We start from the raw sequence: 23,148 nt of genomic DNA on the forward strand, positions 1-23,148 counted from the left end.
CTCTCCTCTCCTATGTTTAAGTTTCGGACTTTTTTGTTAATCTAGTAAAAAATTGCTGTTGATGTTTTTTCCTTAGGAGCTGAAAATTGAAACTTTTACATTGCACTCTGAATAAAATTTAAATCAAATACATACGATCGTGCCGTATTATTTTTATAATTTTTTAATTTTCGAGATGAAGTTGAAGCTTCGCGGTGAATGAATATTGTGATATAGTGAAATCTGTTTTAAAGACACACTTAAATGGTATTGAAAGAATCTTAGCTTGCTTACAAAGTCTTCAAATAGCTTCAGAAAATTATATTATTTCTTTTTCCTGTTATTATGGTTATATGTATAAATATAGATATATAATAAATGTATGCATAGTGTCTGTCCAATAATGAAGTATAGTTATTTTCTTTATTTTCCATTAGATTTCATTATTGATCGTTTGCAGCATTAATCAGAATTATATATAAGTAATTTATCATCTTTTGTTTTTTTAACATATTTTGTCTATAACCATAACATATTTTCAATTAATATATAAATGGAATAATGAGGGTCTTCACTTAACAACACTAGATGGTTTATTTTTTTTTTTTAATTATTTGGTTGTATTCATACTTAGATGAAGAAATTATATATGTACTTAAATTGTTTTAAGTTAATAAGAATTCCTAAGACTATTAAAAATACGTTGAAAAACGTATAGATCTAAAACTTTTAAAAACGAGGTTAGAGTATGTATTATATCCACATATATTTATTTTTGGTTATATTGTATATTTTAATATTTTAGAAAAAATATTCATATTTTATTTGATTGCAATTGATTTCTATAGGTAATTAGATAATTGTTCACTAAATTAATAATAATACATACTTATAATTACTTAAAGCAAATTATTTAGAGTATACAATTCTACGTCGTAGGTCTAAATCATCGAACCTTTTGAAATTTTTCACTGACTGGATAATTTTACAAGATAACCAACCACTGTATTGCATATTCATCCTTTTCATTTTATTTTTGGTTCACAAATTACTCACCTTATATAAAATATTCAGAGTTTATTCTTGTTTTATCCGTAGTATAACAATGTACATTATTCAAGCCTCTTGTATATTACATATGCTGAAGTGGACTTTAGTGTACAATGCCGCCAAATCAACCTGACCTAACCTAATCTAGTATTCCTATGTGAGAGGTACTGAAATAGAAAATAATCATATTTTATAACTAAAACAAAAAGTTTTTATTTTGATTTTTTTATTTATAATTATGACATATAATAACTACACATATACAAATATATCTCAACATAATTATATTAAATAAAATTTGTGATATGATATTCTTGTACTTAACAAGTATTACATACATTTATATATATAAATTTAATATCAATTTCAAAAAGCAATTGATTTCGAGATAATGTTTTTTTAATTATTAAATAAAAAAGTTAAAGCTATTTTAATAAGTATAACAATAAATTTTTGAAGCAATCACTTTTTTTTTGATTTTTTTCAATAAATTGCACTTAATATTAAAAGCTAACAATAATATTTTTATATTTAAACATAATAGCAATAATTTTTATTTTTCAACAAATAAAAATGTAATTCGTATAAAAAATGAAATTTTGTAAGAAAATTCAGATGAATTTAAAATTTTCAATTTTAAAGTTAAACAAATATTTTTGGTGTGTTAATTTTTTAATATTTCGTGATGAACAGTTAAGGATATTAGTAAATCTACAAATATCCCTTAAATTTTTGCTCAAAGCTTGTCAATATTTATAAGGCAATTATTTTTAAATTCAATTAAATTCAAGAATTGACCTATTTTTATGTATGTAAATTAATTGTAATTAATTTGCAATACAACTCGTTTCCAATTTGAGTTTCAGCTTAAGCATATTAATTAATAAGTAATTTAATTTCGAAATTAATTTAAAAATCGTAGGAATTATCCTCATCATCGCCTTTACGAACTTTGAATATTAAACGATATATAATGGCAGCAACAATGCCACCAGCGATTGGTCCAACCCAATAGACCCAGTGTGAATGCCACATATCTTGTACAACAGCAGGACCAAATGAACGTGCTGGATTCATGCTAGCACCAGTAAGTTTAATCTAATATAAAGAAATTAAATTAATATGCGATAAGATTGACTTAGTTCAAGTCTATAACACTTACAGCGCACAAATGTCCTGCTACAACTGCTAAACCAACAGCTAAAGGTGCTGAACCTTTAATATCTTGACGTCCGGGATCAGATACACCTTTTACAACAAATACCAAAATAAATGTTATCAATGCTTCGATTAACACAACTTGTCCAGCAGATAAATTATCGGAGTACGATGACACGCCAAGTCCAAGGCCTGCAAGTGGTTCTGTAACAGCAGCCTTGAGAAATCATATAATATTTTTAATTTTTAATTTTATATTTTAATTTTTAATTTTGTTTTATTTTTAATATTGATTTTAAATTTTAGTCAAGGTATAAGTACTTTTTAAACAATGTATATAGTATATAGTGCAGTATTATTTCTAAATTTGAATTTTAAAACTTAATATTTGAACTTAAATACTTTTTAATTTAATTTTTATATTATATCGCTTTACATAATAAAAAATGTTTTCGAAATTCACTTCAATTATAATTTAGATTGTATATATTAATAATAAATAATTAACATATATTAGTAATATTTGTTATAAATGATATTTGTTCTGTCATTTTAAGATACATAAATAAAAGCAAATAAAATAAATAAATAAAATAAAATTCTCCTTTTTTACCTTTTATTGAATAATTGTTAGTTTCTAGTTTTAATATATTAGTTTATATTAATTTCGATTCCCGATTCATAATTAATTTTCAATAAAATAGATAACATATGACAGATACATATAAAGCTACTTCGAACGTAAGGTTTTGATTATCTGTAGAAATTTCCAGTAATAATTAAGGTTATTCAAACTGGTGAAGAAGCTAATCTAATATTATGAAGGTTAATAAGAAGAAGGTGGTGAAGAAGCTGGTCTAATACTTTGAATATTAATTGTTTTCCGTTATCAACATTTAAGGAGGGTGCTTTTATAAAGATTATTGAGTTTTTCGTAACCTATAGACGAACGAAGCACATAGAAAGTAGAAGAAATAAGATCAAAAATGCAATTGAAAACCAAAAATATTGTTTGATTATTTTTTATTATGAAATATGTTGGCTACAGTATAATCCCACACCTAGAGGACACTGGTTACCCTCAAAGTGACATCTCCACAAAATGTACTTAACTTAAGACAATATTAAGGAGAAAATGTTATATTGTTGGAACTAATAACACTGTGTTATGAATATTTTTGGTTTTGTCAATTTAGAGGCCAGGCCATACAAAACAAGAGAGCGGATCAAGAATGTAACTATTGAACTCGTCTGCAAATACAACACCATGTCCTTAAAAGCACTCCAATTCTTTCAACCATAACTACAAATCGCTATAATCCCGTGGTTTATGCGTGGCATATTGGTGATAATCTGTTTCAGCTTCCTAACCGTTTTATCACCTTAATTGATTTAAATAAAAATACTCATAAAGATCATTATACTAACCTTATCAAAATTTAAAGTACAAAATGAGAGAAAGTACAAAATAAAGTTCAAACATCTATTAATAAAAAGATCCGATCTCCCTTGAATTCTTAAGAGAATAAAACTTTGAACAAGGGTATTGTGAATTATGAAATGTTTTAATGGATGAAATAGGTAGTACCCATACTAGCGAAAATTTGTTTATCTGACATATAGCACTATTTATGGTATGTTATATAAACTAAAAAATACAGGTGAAAAAAATGTATAGCAGGAAAATAAACATTTTTAAGATAAACCAAAACGATCTGTTTGAAAAACATTGAATCATGAGTCAAAGCTAATTACCTTTAATAGCTTCACTTTTGAAAAATTTTTATTATAATTACATCTTAACGGAATGAAAATTATGAAAACTCATTTGTTATTTTATTTCAAATTAAAGAAAATAATAATATAATTTTAAAGCTATTTTCAAGTAATCATCGGATGGAGATATAATTTATGTAAGTTAAAAAAATTGTGTCACTTGGCTAATGAACACCGACTCTGTGCTTCAAATTTGGGAGGGTATAAGTTCAACCCTTGGTACTTGCAGTCTTAAAACATTATTTACGAATAATTAAATGTAAGAAACACTTTCAAGACCAATGATGATGGGTATTTGGCAATACTCGAAACAGCTGTGTGGTCAGCTAAAAATTTAATTAATTAAATATAATAAAAATGTTTGTTGTCATAATTCACTACTGTTCGACAAAAACCTTTATTGAAAATAGTTTATACTAAGAATTTAGTTTCTTTCATCAAAAAATCGCTAAAAATCAGTTCAACAAGTATAAAGAATTTATTTGTTTGTATATTAAAAAAATATACATTAAATAAATAAAATAAATGTAAAATATTTCTTCTTTTTAGTTGAGACTTTTCCGAGTTACGGCACTTTTACTCCTTAATAACTAACTGGGGGTTTCTGCAGAGTCCCACCCATCTCACTGATTAATTAATGTTTTCCTCATAAGCTTCGTGATTAATCAATGACTGTTCTAACATCTGCGTACCGGTCCGTGCGGTTAGTGATTACTCTGAGATTAGATAGTACTAAGTAGGGCAGCATATAGCTTCAGGACTCTGTCCCTTATGTATTTTTTGACCGGATCTATTCTAAGGTCTCTTAGCATGTTACTCGTGCGGATATATATAAATGATCCTTTATAATACATATTACATATAATTTATTTAATTTATTTTATTTATTTATACTAAATTAAAAAATTAAGTCTTTAAATAATTAAAATAAAACATTATTATTAACATTAATAAGATTTAAATATTTGTGCTATTTTTTTTGGTATTATCTTATTATTTAGTTAAACTTTGTTAAAGCAGAAAAAATTGATATTCATATCTATTTTATTTAAATTCTATCTTTTTTGTGTGATTTTTTTTTTCCATTGACTATTATCTATAATTCTATCTTTAATAAAACGTAATTCTAACATGCATGTAAATTATTTTGAAAGAGTCTTACTTTGATAACTGCAGCACCTGCAATAGCACCGATACATTGGACGATGATATAAAAAGCGCTTTTAAGAATACTCATCTCTCCCACGACCAAAAATCCAATAGTAACAGCGGGATTGATATGACAGCCACTAATGTGTCCAAAAGCCTGTAAATGAAAAAAATAAAAAATAATGAAATAATTTACATAAAGTCTCAAATCATTAATCTTGGCTTCAGTTTTGGAAATCAATTTTTAATCGCTGTTGTTTACCGTTCACCTACACCTTTGACTTACAGTACACCGAACACTTTCCATGGTGATCAAGCGAATTTCACAAGCACACTTCACTCAAATTTCAACTTAAGAAGCAAAAAAATTGCTAACATAATTTCGATAAATTTGAATTCAATTTGAATTGCAAAATTTGTCTACTTTAGGTGCGCTTGCGCAGGTCTAGACTCGCTTCGTTTAAGATTGATTGTTTCATTTTTGGGTTAAAATGCGTTGGAATTAGTCAAATGCGAATAAAAAAATTAGTAATATTTGATTTACGTAAATTTCATGCTTGAATTCATTTAAAGTTCATCAATTGTAGGCTGTTTGAAGCTGAAGTTGAAGTTGCCGTCGCTATTGGACCGCAATTCTGCAAGTATCTGACATAAATTTTTCGACAGCGCACTTAACGCATTTTAAATATTTTGCAAAATATTTCAAATAAATGAGTTCATATTTTTGTATACTTAAAAACATTATTGCATCTATCATTGAGTGGCACATTGGTTATCTAAAAAATTTAAACATTTCCCACAACTTTATTACGAGTACAAATATTTCGGATTGTTTGTGAGAAAATATATTTAAAGAATATAATTAGGTATGAACGAAGAATTTCAAGTGATTAAAGTTTAGTTCAAGAATATATTTTAATGCATTAATTAAATGCATGATTAAATGCACTTCTAAAAGATACTTTTAAATTAAAATGGTTTTTATGTAGTTATTTAATGTAGTTATTCTAATATAAAAACAGCAAATGAATTTGTTAATAAAACTTTTATAGCAAAGTAACAAAACTCCAGAAAAATGTGCGAATATAAAAGTCAAGTACGACTTTGGGTCAGTTGGTTAAGGAGCGCTGACTCTGAACTTTAAAATTGGCAGGGCATGAGTTCAATCCGTGGTACTTGATGTCACAAAAACTTATTTACAAATAATTAAATATAAGAAATAATTCCAAGACCACTGATAATTGATATACAATTTTTTAAAATAATATAAAATGAATATTTGTTATTGTAGTTTCACTACTGTTCGAAAAACCTCCTTATATATTTGTTTTACTTATAGCCTTAGAACTAAGAAGAGGTTGGTTATTAAATGAGCACAAAATCATATTTTTATTTAACGGAAAGCAAGTAATTATTGGTGATTTAAAATCAATAGTTGCTTTTAGAAACGATCTAATTCAAAAAGTTGTTATTATTGTATAATATAAAGTTGAAATTATTTTTACTCAAGCTGAGCTCATGCCCTAGAACAGGGATGTCTATACCAGATAAGAACGCGGCCCAATACAAATCATTGAATAGGTTGGAAGGCCACAGAAATAAATACATACTTTCATAATTTTTCCAGCCAAGGAATTAATACGGCGATAATAATAAATTTAGTTTTATCAATTCTTTATTAATTTATCTTTTACAATTTTATCACCATTAGCATTATTAATAAAAGTTATTGCTATACAAAAATATTTTTTTTATACAAATAAATAAAGTCTAAAGTCTGTCAATTCAGTAAATTAAGGTGAATTGTAAAAATTATTTAAAACAGTTTAATTCATTTATTTGGGATACCATAAAAATAATATAATGTAATGTGAGCAAAATATAATGAAGAAAAATTTGGCTAATTACATATATTTTAGGTTAGAAGTAAGTCGTGGGTCGCACAAATATTAGCAGCCCTCCTAAAAACATTAGCGTGTTTCCCAACGTCAAATGTACCGCAAAACGTAACGCGTGTTTTATAAGGACCGGTAGAATATTTAATATGTTTTGCAAGGACCGATACTAATATTATCCCTAAAAATTGTATCGCTAAAGACTTAAATAAAATAGTATTCTAACCTGTGTCATTAATGGTGCCAACAGCGGTCCCCGATCTGGTGGTTAAGATATCTTGCACCAGACGATATTCAATATATTCAATTTTGACACCATATACGCTCATCAATATAAAACATAAGCTTAGCTGAATAAGAAGCCTAACGATCTTATAGAGAAATATTTAACTTCACTTAAAGTATAATTTTAGTCATTAGGTTTTGATTTAGAAGCACTGTAGGATAGCAAATAATAGTTAAGTATTGCGTCAAGTTGACAGCTATTGATATAGACAGAGACTTTTCTAACAGAGAATGACAACTAAAGAGTTGGCAGAACAAGGTCTTATTTTATCAGAGACTTTTCTAAAGGAAAATGGCAATTAAAGCGTTGGCGGGATAAGGTTTTATGATACATGCAACAACTATAAGATGATTTACGATTAAGAACTGTATATCTTATGAGAAAAAATTTGTTTTAAATGGTTTTCATGTAATGAGGAAATATTAATAACTAAATAATTTTTATCAAATGAATTCTTTAGGTTACCATACAGCTGTTTTAGACATCCTCAAATATGTATCATCAGTTAGGGATTTAACCTGTCAACGTGAACCCGTGTGTTAACACACAAATCCAACGTAAGTAAACGTTTGCGTTATTAAAATTTAAAATTTTACCATTTTTTTTTTATTATTCATAAACAATCATTGTAATTGCAGATTTAATTGATAAAAAAAAAGTGTGACATTAGTTTTTTTCAGCAAATATCATCAGAAAAGCAATTATATAGATCAAATTGATATAAATACAAAGATTTAGAATCTGATTTTTGATAAAATACTCATGTAGAAACTTACATAAACTTTTATAAATCTTCATAATATACTACTTTTCTAATTAAAATTTTGTTCTAGAAGTATTATTATGTTTTTGGCCTTTGACCCATAAATGATGTTGACCTTTCAATTAAAGATAATATATATTTAATATTGTAATTATTTAAAACACTAATTCTGTATTAATCTAAGTCCATAATAAATAGATATGGTGCGAAGGCCACCTAATGTGCAAACACTTCTGATGGCAATAAAATATCGTGTACCATATATGCTACAGAGTAAATATAGGCGTATTTGGATTTTAGGAGTTGTGAATTTAATATGTAAATTTTTGAGCTCATTGACAACTAGGAGATATATTATTAAGGCTAGATAATCAATCGAGTGCATTAGAGACATAAATATATATATTAGATTTTAACTTTAATAAACCGATTATTTTGCTCATAAAGAAGGCATTCTATCTATTCTTCTTCTTCTTCTATAATATTGAAATCACAAAAAGACTTAGGAGTAATTTACTGCACCAATGACAAGGTGTTTTTTCAAGCATAGGTTTTACCAATTGGATTAGCAGTTGCATCAAAGTTATGCTATCTGTATAAAAAGAAAGGGCTGCTGTAACAAGGCATTTGATATATTATAATATATACAATATATTAACGAAAATGTTTGTCAATGTTTACTACTCCGCATTGCAGAAAAAAACGTCTTTCTGAAACTGGTTACACCGCGATAAACAATATTGTCAATAGAGCGGTATAAAATTAATGATTAGTTCCTCTTAATTCCATTAATATTGACAATACTTTTTATTAGCAATAAAATAAAATTTATTAATCAATGCTTTTCAAATAATTTTAATAAAATTTAATATTAATAATTAAATTAATAGGTACAATGATTGAGTATGAAAATTTATATATATATTAATGTTTTGGGTTGATTGCAAGAATCTTTGTGAATTGTTATATTTTGTTGTTAGTATATTTATTTTTTGATTTTAAGCTTTTGAGCGTTTCAAATTACGATATCATCGTCAAGTTTATATAATTACAATATTTTAGAAATAATTCTGATTTCATAGCCTCTTACATTTCCGAAACTGTGAGCTTACAAATTTGTGCACTTGAACGTATACGTAAAATAGCCTTGGCATTTGACTTCTTTTAAAAGAACGTTTTATGTAAATGCGTTAGGCGGTAAACAGTTTAAATGCCATTTCAGAAAAAAAAAAAAAATAAATAAAAAATAAATTAAAAATTACGAATGTATTTTTAGCATAATGTCTTATTTATAACCATACCTTCTTTAACTCATCATTTGCTTATAATTTCAATGGTTTAATAATATATTAAAAACTTATGAACTAAGTCTTTAGTGCTGTAGAGGAGTAGAATTCGCATAAACTCGTCAAATCTTCATTTTCTCACATTAACTCAACAAAGAATATTTATCAACAATTTGATAAACTTAAGACTTACTTTGTTAGTAACTTGTTATAAAAAAAAAATATTTAAATTTATTTATTAAAGCCCATAAAAAACATAAACAAATCTTAGTCATATAAAATTTATTGAGAAATATCATTAAATCGCAACTTTTAGATGCAACTTTTTATAAAAGCAAAAAAAGCAAAAAAAAACAAAACTCCAAACAAGCTTAGATTAAAAAAAACAATAAATTATTTTTATAGTAAGGAATACAATTCTAGTCTTTCTAATTTGAAGATGTGATCCGCATGTGTTAATTTTAAAATAAAATAATGCCAATATACAAGGTCTTTGACGCGGTCAAAGTAGTTAAAATGCAACAAAAACTAGGACCATGCAAAATCGCAAATGCGTATTTTAAGTGCAAACTAAATCAATCGCACATTCGCTACTAAATTAAATGTGCAAAAAATATTAAAAAAAAATTAGTTAATTTAAAATTATTTTAATTAAATTACATAAAAGCTATGATCACATTTGAAATGTTTGCTTCAGCCATTTAAATTAGTTGCGGTAGCCATGACTCTGGCTGGCAATTAGTTAGGCCTAAGCCTCGTCTTGCCAGCAGCGAAAAGTATCATATTTTAGTGACAGAGTGATTGTATGTTCCGCCCAGTTTAATCAATGATATATCTGTGTATGTTCATAAATATGTTATCGTATATTAGATAGACTTACTCAAAAATGCTTATTGAACGTTTAGTTTGACCGCCACCTTCAAATTGGCTTTGAAAAAATGGTCATAATATGGCACCAGTGTCCAAACATAAGATTCTAATCTACGCATTTAAAGTTAACTTATTTTAAACATGACTAAGATTAAAATTAAATCTAAATTAGGGTGTAGTTATAGATATTTTTGATTGGCTAAAATAAAGAATTTATTGTTTGCTATTCATTGTTCGTGTATTATTGATATTCAGATGTCTGAGTTGGTGAATCAGCACCTTTATTCTATTTTACCTGTGGACAGTTTTAAGTCACACTAAAAATAACTGAATACGGGGCTTTATAATATGATGAATCTGATGTCTTTGTATCTGCCTGTGTTTATCAAATATCGCTGTATTTTAGGATGCTGAGAGTTGGATTATTATGACTGTCAATTATATTGAACAGTTTCAGAGTACGATCTTTAATGTATTTTTCGACTGAATCGACTCTCAGATCTCTGTGGATATCCGCTCCTCTTACGTACCATGGGGAGTTAACCAGTTTTCTTAAGGCAATATTTTGCCCTCTTTGAAGAGGGACTACTTTATCGCAATACTGCCATAAAGTAGTCCAGGTTTAATAATCTGCTTAAATATGCTAACTCTATTCTTTATGTTTAGCTTTTTGCTGCTGATGAGCGGGTGAAAGGAGTGTAATATTCGGGCAGCTTGAGCTCGTTTGGACTTGAAATGTGCTTTCCAGGAGTGCTTGTTATCAAAGGTTATGCCTACGTATTTGAGAGTATCGGCCTATTCTATTTCTTGTTCGTGTATTGAATAGATTATATGGAAGTGATTTCTTAAATGAGGTCATTTCACTACTTTAAATGTTTGTGGTAATATATGATATATTAAAAACTGATATTGTAAAAAAGTATTATGATATTTACAGTATTTAAAAAGATACTACATTACTTATACATTACATTATAATAAAGCCACTTTTTTTTATAATTTTTAAGTATGAATTAAGTTAGGTTTAAAATTAGAGTGTTGATGCTAACATCAACACCTAACTGGAAGACAACTGTTGCCTATTGTGATACTCCTAAAGTTGCGTGATACTCCTAAAGTTGCGGATCTCCGTTAAGTAGATCCGTTATGCAGATCTGATGTTAATTATTGCTTAGTCTGATGAAGTGATAAACAATAATCCAGTCAAGACGTAAAGAGGGGTTTTGAAGATACCTCGAATTTATAAAGAGTAAAAGTGCTCAAGTGCACTGGTTCAACTAGCTTCAACATAATAATATAAATTCCTTTAACTCCTAGGAGTAGTATAGAGCCGCATAGGAATAGGAATTCTGTTAAATTAGTGAGAAAATAGCTTCCAATAAATAGTGATTTAAATATACTAATATTTTTTTATAATGCCAACTTCTGCATAGGCCACTAATGCGCCAACGTAGAAGTATTGGAACAATAGCATAATCTATGTTTTTACTTCACTTAGCAGACGAACAGCAGGCATGCTGAAACCAAGAAAATCTCTAGCAGTCCTTTAATCTAATTCAGGCCATAGAGTCCTAGTCGACTAGAGTTCTAGTGTCCTTGAGAATTTTCATACAGACGTTTAAAAAGTTTCTTAGAGAAATTATTTTTAAATCATTCTAAACTCCTATACCTATAATAACCTATTTAAAGACAAAGTCATATTGGATCTGAAGTTAAATGATATTTAGGAACTAAGTGATATATTACTCCAACTATATGAATAAACCATTTTTGATATATGAACGTTTTTTAAGAGGACTTTTCCTAAAATCCAGCATTTTAATATATGGAAGAAATGGACTTCATCTCATTTCTTCATCCATCTCGTCGCACTCGCTTTTTTGTTTTTTTTTAGACAAAGGAATTTTTTCTAAACTTTACAGAGTATTCTCAAAAAAATCCTTATACCTTTGCAGGAAATTTATATATCAGTGTACCAATCGCCTTATAACAGAAATATATATGATTAAGAATATTTCTTGGAACATTATTGTATAATATATGCTCATATATATATCATCTATCGATATGAATAGATGATATTGGAATAGATGATATAGATGAATAGATGATATAGATGGTATTTTTGTGGATGGAAATGTAAAAAGGGTAAGTTTGGCAGAAAGCAAAACGAAAATCAGAAGAGTGCCATGAATATGTAGGAATAGCAAGAGCAAGGTATGGTACATTGTAAAAATCATTCGGACAATCTGTCAGGAAGTTCACAGTCATATTGAAAAAATAGTAGTGTGAACATTTATTTATTTATACTAATTTTTCTATAGTTCAGTCTTAAAGACATTAATATCGAGTTATAATCTCAAACATTCATCATTGAATAAGCTGCTATTAAAAGTCATGCACTTACTCCATCAATCTAATTGAAATGCATTTGAAGTTGTTAAATGCGTGTAATACCAAAAATTGCCTAAAGCGTTAAAAAAACCGCCAACAGTAAAAGGAATGTCTATAGATTACTTATAATACAGTAAAGCCAAATTGTTTATTTCAAAGAATTGCAACTGGCAACGCAGCCCGTCAGACTTGAATATATTATTAACGCATGCACTTTTTAGTTCAGCTTTCAATTGAGCTACTATAGACGCACGGTTTATGCTGCGTCAAGTTGGCTACTTTAGGTCTGCTCTAATGCGCAGAAATGTTGGCAATGGCACTTTACGGATTTGCGAATTGTGGCTTTTTGGAGCAATACTCAAGTCCAACCAACTTGGTTTATTGTCTCGTTTTTAACGTTTTTTTTTTGTCTAAACACGAATTTTCTAAATTTTTACTTGTTTGTTTTTATTCATACGAATATGTAGTATGTGTTTGCGCAAATATATAGGCATATAAATAAAATTCATTATTTTTTACATAAAAATATATTTACGTTTTATATATGTTCAAATTATTTGCAGGTCGTTAACAAGTTCGTTGAACGGATATGGCTTATAAAGACTTTATTGCTCTCATTTCTGTTGTGGTTTCGTTTAAGTGTCAGATCTGGCCCAGCTCAATTTGGACATTTTCTGAGGCGTATGCAGTTTTCTGGTTTAATTAAAGATACATATAATGCGAATACCGCTCTTGCTGTTATTGCTGAATGGTTTCAAACCGCGATTGGTGATTGTAAAAGACGAAGCCTATTGATCTTGTACGTTGTACCTTGATACGAATGGAGGTTTCACCTTACTTGTTAAATTAATTTACATAAATAGTAATGTAATTAAATAAATTTCATAATTTATAACCAATTATAAGTCGTTCATTTTTTACTATTTTAATTAGCTTCTGTATAAATTACTATACTATAATTTTTTATCGTAATCTAAATAGATCAAAATAAATAATTTGAAAACATTTCGATATTAAAAAAATTAAGTACAAATTTTTAATGCTATATATGCATTCTTATATGTAATATATTTATATATATATACATATATTTATATGCTATATATATTGTCATCTTGTACCAATTTGCCTTAACCTCGAAAGGTGATTTTTTGGTCCAAGAAATGAAAAAATTGAATGAAAAGCAGGGATCAATCAATGTTTATCGAGGTACAATGCACTAAAATAAACTGCAAAAAAAAAACCCAGTCAGGAACCCTTAAAATATATATGCCTAAAATGGGTCATCTAAATAACTCAATTTGATTACGAATTGTCTATTCTGCTTTGGTGTGTTGAGGATAATTAAAAATTACCGGTGTGCCATATGTAAAGGTCAATACTGTTTTGTGCTGTTCGCCTAGTTTTACTACAGCAGAGCTCTGTATGCGCTTGAATGCAATTAGCTGGAGAGTGAAAAGCAAATTGTGCGTTACTGCAGCACTATATTCGAAGGCAAGTTTTCCGTAGCATTTAAGCTGCCCGGACGCGGCTATGTGTCTGGTATCACCATACTTTCTTTATTAGCTAAAAAATTATAGCACCAATACTTTTCTAAAAGTTTGAGTTTTTAAACTCATATGCCCTGAGAAAAAAGTCAAAAAAAATGGAACATATCAATCAATTGAAAAAATGTTTTTATTTGGCAATACTTAATTAAAAATAAAAACATTTTGTTGTTGTAATTCACTATTGTTTGAAACCTTTCTATTATATACATTAGTTTATATTCAGTAAAAGAGTCACTACCGTTATAACTGAGGTTAATATCAAATTTATATAAAATCTAAACTTTGTGTTTTAATTCAATATACTTGTTTACTAAGGCCTATTCAAACTTTAAAATTTATAAAACTCGTGAACCTAAACAAAATCTACAAATATTAGAAACTTAAGATTATAAACAAAGAAAATGGTACATTAGGACGATTGACATTCTCAGGAACCTCAATATTAATTTGATCAAAAAGTACATAATAGATAGAACCCTGAAATTATTTACGAAAACTGACAGACTTTCCAACACCGCGTTATCGAGGCTCAGAATGGTTCCAGGCTCCTCGGGGAGGTATGCATGTATGCTTAGTCTGATGAAATTATAAACAATAATCCAGTCAAAGCGTAAAGAGGGGTTTTAAAGACATCTCGCAGTTAATAGAGAGTAAAAGTGCTCAAGTGGACTTGCTCAAATAGCTACAACATAATAATAATAAAATTTATGAGACGAAATTTTCTTGTTAGGTAGTCTCAACGTGCGATTTATTATTACTTTACGCTTTTTTTTATTTTAATATTTTAAATTAGAGCCGTACCGTACCTTATCTGTTGGTCTTATCCCATACCGTAATAGTTATAAGTACCTTATATTGTACCATAGTATACCATGTCTGTATAAGCATACATTAAAGCATTAAGATATAGTAGGTCTTATTAATGATATTGTAATGAGCTATAAAGAGATATACTAACTCAGCTATGTGGATAAACCGTTTTCGAGATACTAAGCGTTTTTTAGCTGCATGAACTTTTTTGGGCAGAGTTCTTTCAAGTAGCTGGTAAATATCGAAAATTGACTTCAACTTTTAATAAGATTTTTTTGTTTCTCTGATCATGATATCACCTCTCGAGATTCAATGATGGTAATACAAAACACCCTGTATTTTATATATTATATTTATGATATACTATGACTTCACTTACTCGTTTATCTTGTATCGACGTATCAGTTTTTAGTTCCGCTTGATTTGTTTGATTGAAACCTTTTGAAAAACCTTTATAGAGCCATTAACAATACATTGACTTTAGCAAAAATCAAATTAAAAATACGTTTTATTCCATTCGTAACAGGTGTAGTAAACTAAATTTATTTATTATTAGATTACACGCCTTAAACATGCCTTAAATTCTCTACGACCGCAATTAATTTGATGTGGTTACAATATTCGCATTATATGCCAGATAGATATTTAACCTTTTTAAGATTTTTCCATTATAAATTGTTGGTTATCTTAAAAAAATTGTGCCAATCTAGCAATTGTTTAGTATAGTTTTATATATGTTTATATATGTTTTATGTGTGTTATTATGGCAAACCCATCGTCATCGTCATCGTCGTCGTCGTCGTCGTCGTCGTCGTCAACTTCAGTATAATCATCAGAATGCAGCTCACGTCGTTTGGCGATAAAAAAAACCCATTTGCAATCCAACAAATTAGAGAAGAGAAACAACCTTAGCTTCCGCATTGAAATGAAGTTTTCAAATAGACAAACCGCAACAGAATGTTGCATACAAATGCGGCATTTTTGAGTTGGCATCAGTGTTTGCAGAATTAATTAGTGTATCATTTGTTGGCAACAATCATTATTTGGCATGAAATCTATAAACTTTATCTACAAATGAATTTAAAATGCAATTTACCATTATCACGAATAATTTTTAATTTTTCACTTTCGAAAGGTTTCACTTCAGATGATTTTTGCATGCAAACTGAAATGCAACATAAGAGTAATTTTACCCGATTATCACTGATAATAATTTATGATTATTCAATAATTACTTTCGCTTACGAAAAATGATGTATAATATTCACACCAAATAAAAGAAATCTGTAAAAATTTTCATAACTTCATGTAAAAATAATTTTTTTTAAATAAATTGCCACCAATTGTTAAAATATATTATTTCATTTTAGTTTTGTAATGAATTTGCAGAAAATATCTTATTGCAATTACGCTAAATTAGTCACCAATATGTCTTTAATTTAGGAAGTATAGTCCTATGTATAATTTTGCAATGAAATGGTTACATCGGATTTTTAATAAATAACTAATTTAAATATTAGTTATTTTGTAACCAAACGATTTTAATAAAAGTGTTTTTTCAGGCTAATTGGTCAAATTTTTGTTTTAAATGTTGTTAAAAAATAAAAATAAAAGAAAAATAAATCACAATTTATTTTTTAATCATTTTTATTTGATCAATATATCGACTTTAGTCTGAAGTCATCATTAGGAAACTAATGTTTCTGCAATCTGTTTAGTTTCCTGATGAAGACTTTACACTAAAGTCGAAATATCGATAAAATAAAAGTTGTTGTAAAATAAATTGTGAATTTTAAAATCGTTGAAAAAAAATTTGACCAATTAGCCTGAAAGAAATATTTTTATTATAAACAACTTGGCTCTGTCAATTTTTTGAAGCTAGCGTAGTGTTATAATACGCAATGACCAAACATCCATGTTTATCGACAATCACTAAGAAATTACACAAACAATATGGATGTTTTCTTTGAGAAAATTTGTATGTGAAGATATGATATTGAATGCTTTATTGTTATTCTAAGATACTTACAGCATAGTTTTGAAAATATTTTGCTACTACGAACTGTAAACAAATTAAATCAAGAACATTATAGACTCGTTGTATTTCATAAGAAGAATACAATACGAAACACTATTTAAAGCAATGAATTATATTTTTGTATTAAAAGCGTCATATTACGAATGCAATTCATTACTTATGTAAACCAAATGTTAATTGATCAGATAAAAATGCTTTGTATTTAAATTTATATCAACTGTCTTTAACATAGTTTGTGTAATTTAAAAGGCCCATCTTAATGATTATTAAAACTTCTTTTTTTTTAAATCTTAAATTGGTGACATTGTATGTAATTATCTCATAAAATATGAGTACAACCTGTCAATTAGATTGTTTACAGCAGCTAATTAAGTCAATCAACTTCAGTAGTAGAACATGATTTTAACAATGAACGAGTTTATCTTAAGTTCTGAAAAGTTATATATTGAATTATTAAAAAATTTATATTTTTCAAAGTGTTCAAGTATTGCTAAGAAATATTTAAAAAAAATTATTTTATCATCCAATCATTTTATTATCGTTTCCTTGAAAGATAAAAAACCGTTAGAAAACTGTTATGAATACACGACATTGTAGATTAAGAGAAAATGCTTCAGATCTTAATATTTTCCAAGATTCCGTTACCTCAATTTTGACGGACATTTTGAGTACTTATAGTGGGTCGTTGGGACAGCGCAACAAGTGGCCCCACTGAAGTAAAGGATTAGCCGAAGTAGACCACGACATTTTGAGTACATAAAACTTATATTTCTCTACAAAAACATTACTGTGTGCAGTTAAACAATGCAAATTATATATCATATTCATAAGTCTTAGAACTGATAACGAGATATGAGTTATTAATTCATAAATAAGTTTGCAAAGAAGAAGAATAAATGAGGGACAAAAAACAAGTTAAATTAAATAAACCTCTTAAAGTTATACTTATTAAACGTAATTTTCTTTAATTTTAAATAATATATAATTAGTTTTATATAGCAATAATGTAAAATAATGATATAATATTGTTATAAAGTACCATTGTAAAATTACTACAAAATGACACTCATAAAAAGCTTTCAGGTAATAGATGAAAAATAAGTTTGCAGATCATTGGCTTAATAGTGTAGGCCAACGACAAATAAGTCAATATATCATCCCAGCAAAGAGAATATGAAGTAAGTATAATTCGCCAAACAGGGTTGCTTTAAGAACTCTAACGGGTTACATTACATATTTCTACAACTTTGTGTGTTACTTCTCTAAAGAACTATGTATCATTAATACGTATATGCTTAATCGTTTCAGAATGCTGGACTTCTCTAAACGATACAATTTCATTGGGTACCTGCAAACAGGGGCATTAGGCTTACTATAGATTAAGCACTCTGTTTTCTGAAATATAGGTAAAAGTAAATTTTGTTCAAATAAAAAATCATGTCAAATTTCAATATTTTCTTGGTTCAAACTCAAGAAAAAAACATACTAGTCAGGTGTTTCAACTGAAGCGAAATCAGCTCAGCCCTAATTTGGCAATGCTGATAGGTCACTGTGTACTAATAAAAAATAGTAAAATACTTGGTTTACCGTGTAATGGCTTTTGTGGTGGCTGTGACTTTGAAGAAGAGTAGAAATCCGTGTTTCACCTTCGTTTTTGATACTCATCTCTGACCAATAGAAGATTAAAAAACTTTGGGACCACTTTTCTTACTGACCTGCTGTGCTTATCATACTGTAAAATTAGTGATGTAGCCACATTTGTAGATCTATCAGGTTGATTTACTTTCATTTAAATAGGGACGCTATACTTTTTAATGATCCTTTGATGGACCTTCTTGTTTGTGTATGAACAACATTAATCCTGGTATCTGAGCGGGTCATTATTTCAGCTCAAATGTGGTTTGATGTACAAAGTTACCACTTTAATCTAACCTAAGGTATGTACCAGATAAATAAATTGGGTTTGTAGTTATTATGAAATAGATAAATCTCTCGTCGCAAATTTTTTGTGAATAGCTTACATTTTACAAGCAAAACCTTACTACATTTTTTTGCTTCCATATTTATAACCTTTAGAACAACAATTCTTATTCTTAGGCTGCGCTAAAATTTCTTAAAAGGGATAAAACATTAATTTATGCAATTAAGTCTTTTATAGAAATAATTGTGTTAGTTAAAATGATTAATATTATTCGTACGATGTAATAATAATTCGTACGAATCATCAGCATTATTTTCCCTGATAGTAATGTTAGCAAAGTGTAGTCTCTTAAGGACTTAAATTATGAACATGTGAAAACCGAATTTTTTCTTTATCACAAAAAAAACAATCTTACTATATGCTTTTTCTTAATTGTTGAATATTTTTGTTATAGTATGTTGATTATATACAAATGATTAATATGGTAATTAATATACATAGTAATGCAACTATGCATTTATTCATATTAGTGAGGCTTCTATTTTCATACTAAGTAAATGAGTAAAGGTACTTGTAATTTACCAAGGTTGATATAATTAATAAAATCAAAAATGAATAGTTCATTGAGATATTTTTGTTATAACTCTAAATGTTTGTTATTCATTACAGTTTTTTTGGGGGGGTTCTATAAATGACTACCATTAAATGGCAAGAAAAAAGATTAAATTCGCATAAACGCCACGCAAATAATTAAAAAACATAACTACTAATTGCATAACTTGAAGCGTTGATTGCTTTTAATTATAGCTCAAACGCATTGCTCAGCTCATAGTAATTATCCACAAGATGCAGTGTAAGCCAATCATGGAGTACAACTGAAAAGTGCGTTACTTGACTTAGATGAAGTGCATTTCAGTTGCTTTTGCAAATGTTTATTATATTAAGTTGTGAATTTAAATTGCATTCAAGTCGGTTTTAAGCCGCAATCAAACAGGCATGAATGTTTAAACATCCGTTCTGTCCGTCCGTCCGCCTTTGTGTCTGCACTGCAATTCGTAATCCTACTGTGAGTATCTTTGATTGTTGAGATATGCTCTATTCAAGCGTTAATTTGTAAATCAGTCAATTGCAAATAAACAAATTAAAAATTAGAAAAAAATAAACAAATGAAAAATTGCAATTCACACTTGCAAAAGTGCAAACTGCAAGTTGCACATGCGCACGCAATGACTTTGGAATATTTAAGATTTGCTTTGGATTATAATTCATGTGCGTAAATTTGTTCACGGATTTTCTGCGCATACAAATTTTATTTATCATTATGATTAGTATAAATATTTAGTTTTTTTTTTCTTATATCTCATATTGGTTTAAGTTTATGTTTTATGATTTTACTCGTTTGTCAAGTATAAAAGTAAATGCCAATGTCTTTTGAGTATGCAGTTTAGGCCTAAATATGCTGCTTTACTAACCACATATTGTAGGCTGTTGACTGATATTTCAAATGGAGTTCAAGTCGCCACTTTAGCAGCTAAAAGTTATTTCAATCTTTTTTTTGTTTTTCAATTTACTGGATTTTTAAAATGAAATTAGAATGGTTCTATGGCTAAGTTTTCATAGTAAGAAATCGTGCGAAGGCTTCTCATAAATGCGTTAAAACGCATAACTCATGATGAATATGCCATAAATGTGCTTTTAATTTTTCGATGTGTTTTTAACCTTGTTTTTGAGTTGTTGAAACTGCAAATTATTTGTGATAATTTTTTCTTATTTTACTAACTTATGAGCTTTGATTTCATATGCCATTTATTTTCTGCAAACATTTGGTATTTGTTATGATTTGTTTGATTTCATTATTGTTTACCTGTGCCATTGTGGCAACTGTCAAGCCGAAGGTGAACGCAATCTGTGGCACTGAAGGTGTATAACCGTTTCCTCCAGTACAACTGCCAACGCCAATGAATACCAAGAAAAATGTGCCCACCAGCTCACCCAACAGTGCGCGCCAGATTTTCTTATTTTCTGTTATATCGGAGACACCGACGAATTTGGACATTTCTGTAAGAGATTGAGATAAAACAAAGGAAACACTTTATTTAGTTAAGGTTAAATTTGATTTGTATTAAAACATATTTTATTATATACCAAATAAAAAATATTTCTATTCAATATTTATATATATACTTAAGTTAATATTAACACAAGTGTATTTCTTTAAATTTATTTTTTATTACATTTTTAGTTACAAAGTTTTGTTGAGAGTTAAATATTTTAAGCAAATCAATCAAAACCATATTTAACACATTTTAATGTCAAGTTTAATGTTTATTATGTTGACAAATTGTCTATGGATACAATGTATCTAAATATGCAGGTGTATAGCTAAAGTCACCATCAACATTTGACAGATGAGTAAATTAGTTATGGTTTTCTCACGGTAATTTGTGCGCGTCAAATATTGAAAAAGTTGTTTGCTTCATTTAAAAAAAATATTAATTTATGTTAAAAGAGCAATTAAATTATTAAAAAAAAAAAAACAATTTGCAATAGTTTTTATTTACTTTTTAATATTTTTAAAATAATTTGTTTGTCTTTTAAAAATTATTTAAGGACTAAAAACAATGGCAAATTAAATAGTTTCTAAAAATAAATAATTTAACTGAAGGATTTTATTTTAATTATCAGTGATTACCATTAACCTTAGAACATTTCTAAATTTGATAGCAATACAATAAAGATTAACTCTTGAACAAAATTTTATTTATATTTTTAATTTAAGTACAGATTATGTTAGCGTTTAATCAAATCATATGCTTAAAAATTTAAGTAAAATAAAAATTAATCTCGCTTATAAACTGCAAGTAATAATTAGCAGTATGAATTTTATCAATATATAACAAAAATATACAGTATAGTATTAAAATTTAACAATTAAAAATAAAAATATATAATTAATAAATTCAATTATTCTACAGCTGGCTCTTAATTTCTTTCTAATATAAACACAGCAAGTGAATTTGTTAATAAAATTTTCGCAGCAAATTAACGAAACACCAGAAAAAATTGCGAACATAAAAGTCAAATACAGCTTTGGGTTAGTTGGCTAATAAACACTGACTCTGAGCTTCAAATTTGGCAGGACACGAGTTCGATTCCTGGTACTTGCAGTCTCAAAAAATGATTTACAAATAATTAAATTCAAGGATATTTCCAAGACTATTAATGAAGGCTACTCGGTAATATTCAAAACAGCTGTATGGTCAGTTAAAAATTCAATTAATTAAAATAATATATAAAATAATTTTTGTTGCTGTAGCTCACTATTGTTCGAAACTTCTTTATTAATATATTATAAAAATATTTTTATTAATGTTTCGTTATCAGTTATTTACAAATATTACAATTAATGATTACTTAATAATATTATTTCAACATTCAAAAGATTGTAGACTTTTAAACTAGTAATATTCACCATTTAGAAAAATCTGAAAAAATTTATATAACGCATCTGTATCATCGAATCATGACAACGACAATTATAATTATTGGCACCCTACTATGTGATATATATTTTGCTTAAATTTTAATAAATATATGTAGTACATAAAAAATTAAAAATAGATATTATTATTTTTATAAATATTCATGTACTATATGTTACGATTACGATATTGCTCTGTTCTAAAACCAACTAAAATTTTGACAACAAACCACTTTATAATATATGTTTATATTATATTTGGGACATTAATCTGTAATGTTAAAATCTATTCAGTTGTGTGAAGTATGTAATGAGCTATACTTAGTTTTATATTCGATTTCGTACTAAAATTTATACTTTATGGTTTGCTTATTAGAATTTAATTTATATTACACCAGACAAATGAACAAAAACTGTTAATGAAAAAAACGAACTGATAATTAGATTCGCACGATAATCTTAATGAGTGGGAAAAAATTATGATAAATGGTATATTGTATCAGAATAATAATCAGAATAAGTTCGAAATAAGATAACTAATATGATCTCTTTAATTTTAGTATCATCAAAATCAGTTAAATAACTTAATTAACTTGTCGTAATTCATAATGCTAATAAACTTAGCAATCGGTTAAGCTGTAGATACAATAAGAAAGGTGATAATATCAAAATAACAAAAATATAATTAAATATTATATGTAAATCATGTTAATGTAAGTGTTGGCGATAAAGTTATTAAATT

General features: G+C 27.7%; 1 protein-coding gene across 1 annotated transcript; it reads right to left on the reverse strand.

Annotated features, from left to right (window-relative positions):
* Positions 1 to 1,692: 1,692 nt before the first annotated feature.
* Positions 1,693 to 20,999, reverse strand: LOC119684034 (aquaporin-like). Its single transcript, XM_038097971.1, has 4 exons — positions 20,790 to 20,999; positions 5,126 to 5,269; positions 2,192 to 2,404; positions 1,693 to 2,127 (listed from the first exon to the last, which is right to left on the reverse strand). The coding sequence occupies exons 1-4, from the start codon at positions 20,979 to 20,981 to the stop codon at positions 1,939 to 1,941; spliced, it is 738 nt and encodes a 245-aa protein (XP_037953899.1). The 5' UTR covers positions 20,982 to 20,999; the 3' UTR covers positions 1,693 to 1,938.
* Between the last annotated feature and the right edge of the window lie 2,149 nt (positions 21,000 to 23,148).

This window comes from Teleopsis dalmanni, chromosome 2 (assembly GCF_002237135.1).
Source record: "Teleopsis dalmanni isolate 2A chromosome 2, ASM223713v2, whole genome shotgun sequence".
Taxonomy (NCBI): Eukaryota; Metazoa; Arthropoda; class Insecta; order Diptera; family Diopsidae; genus Teleopsis; species Teleopsis dalmanni.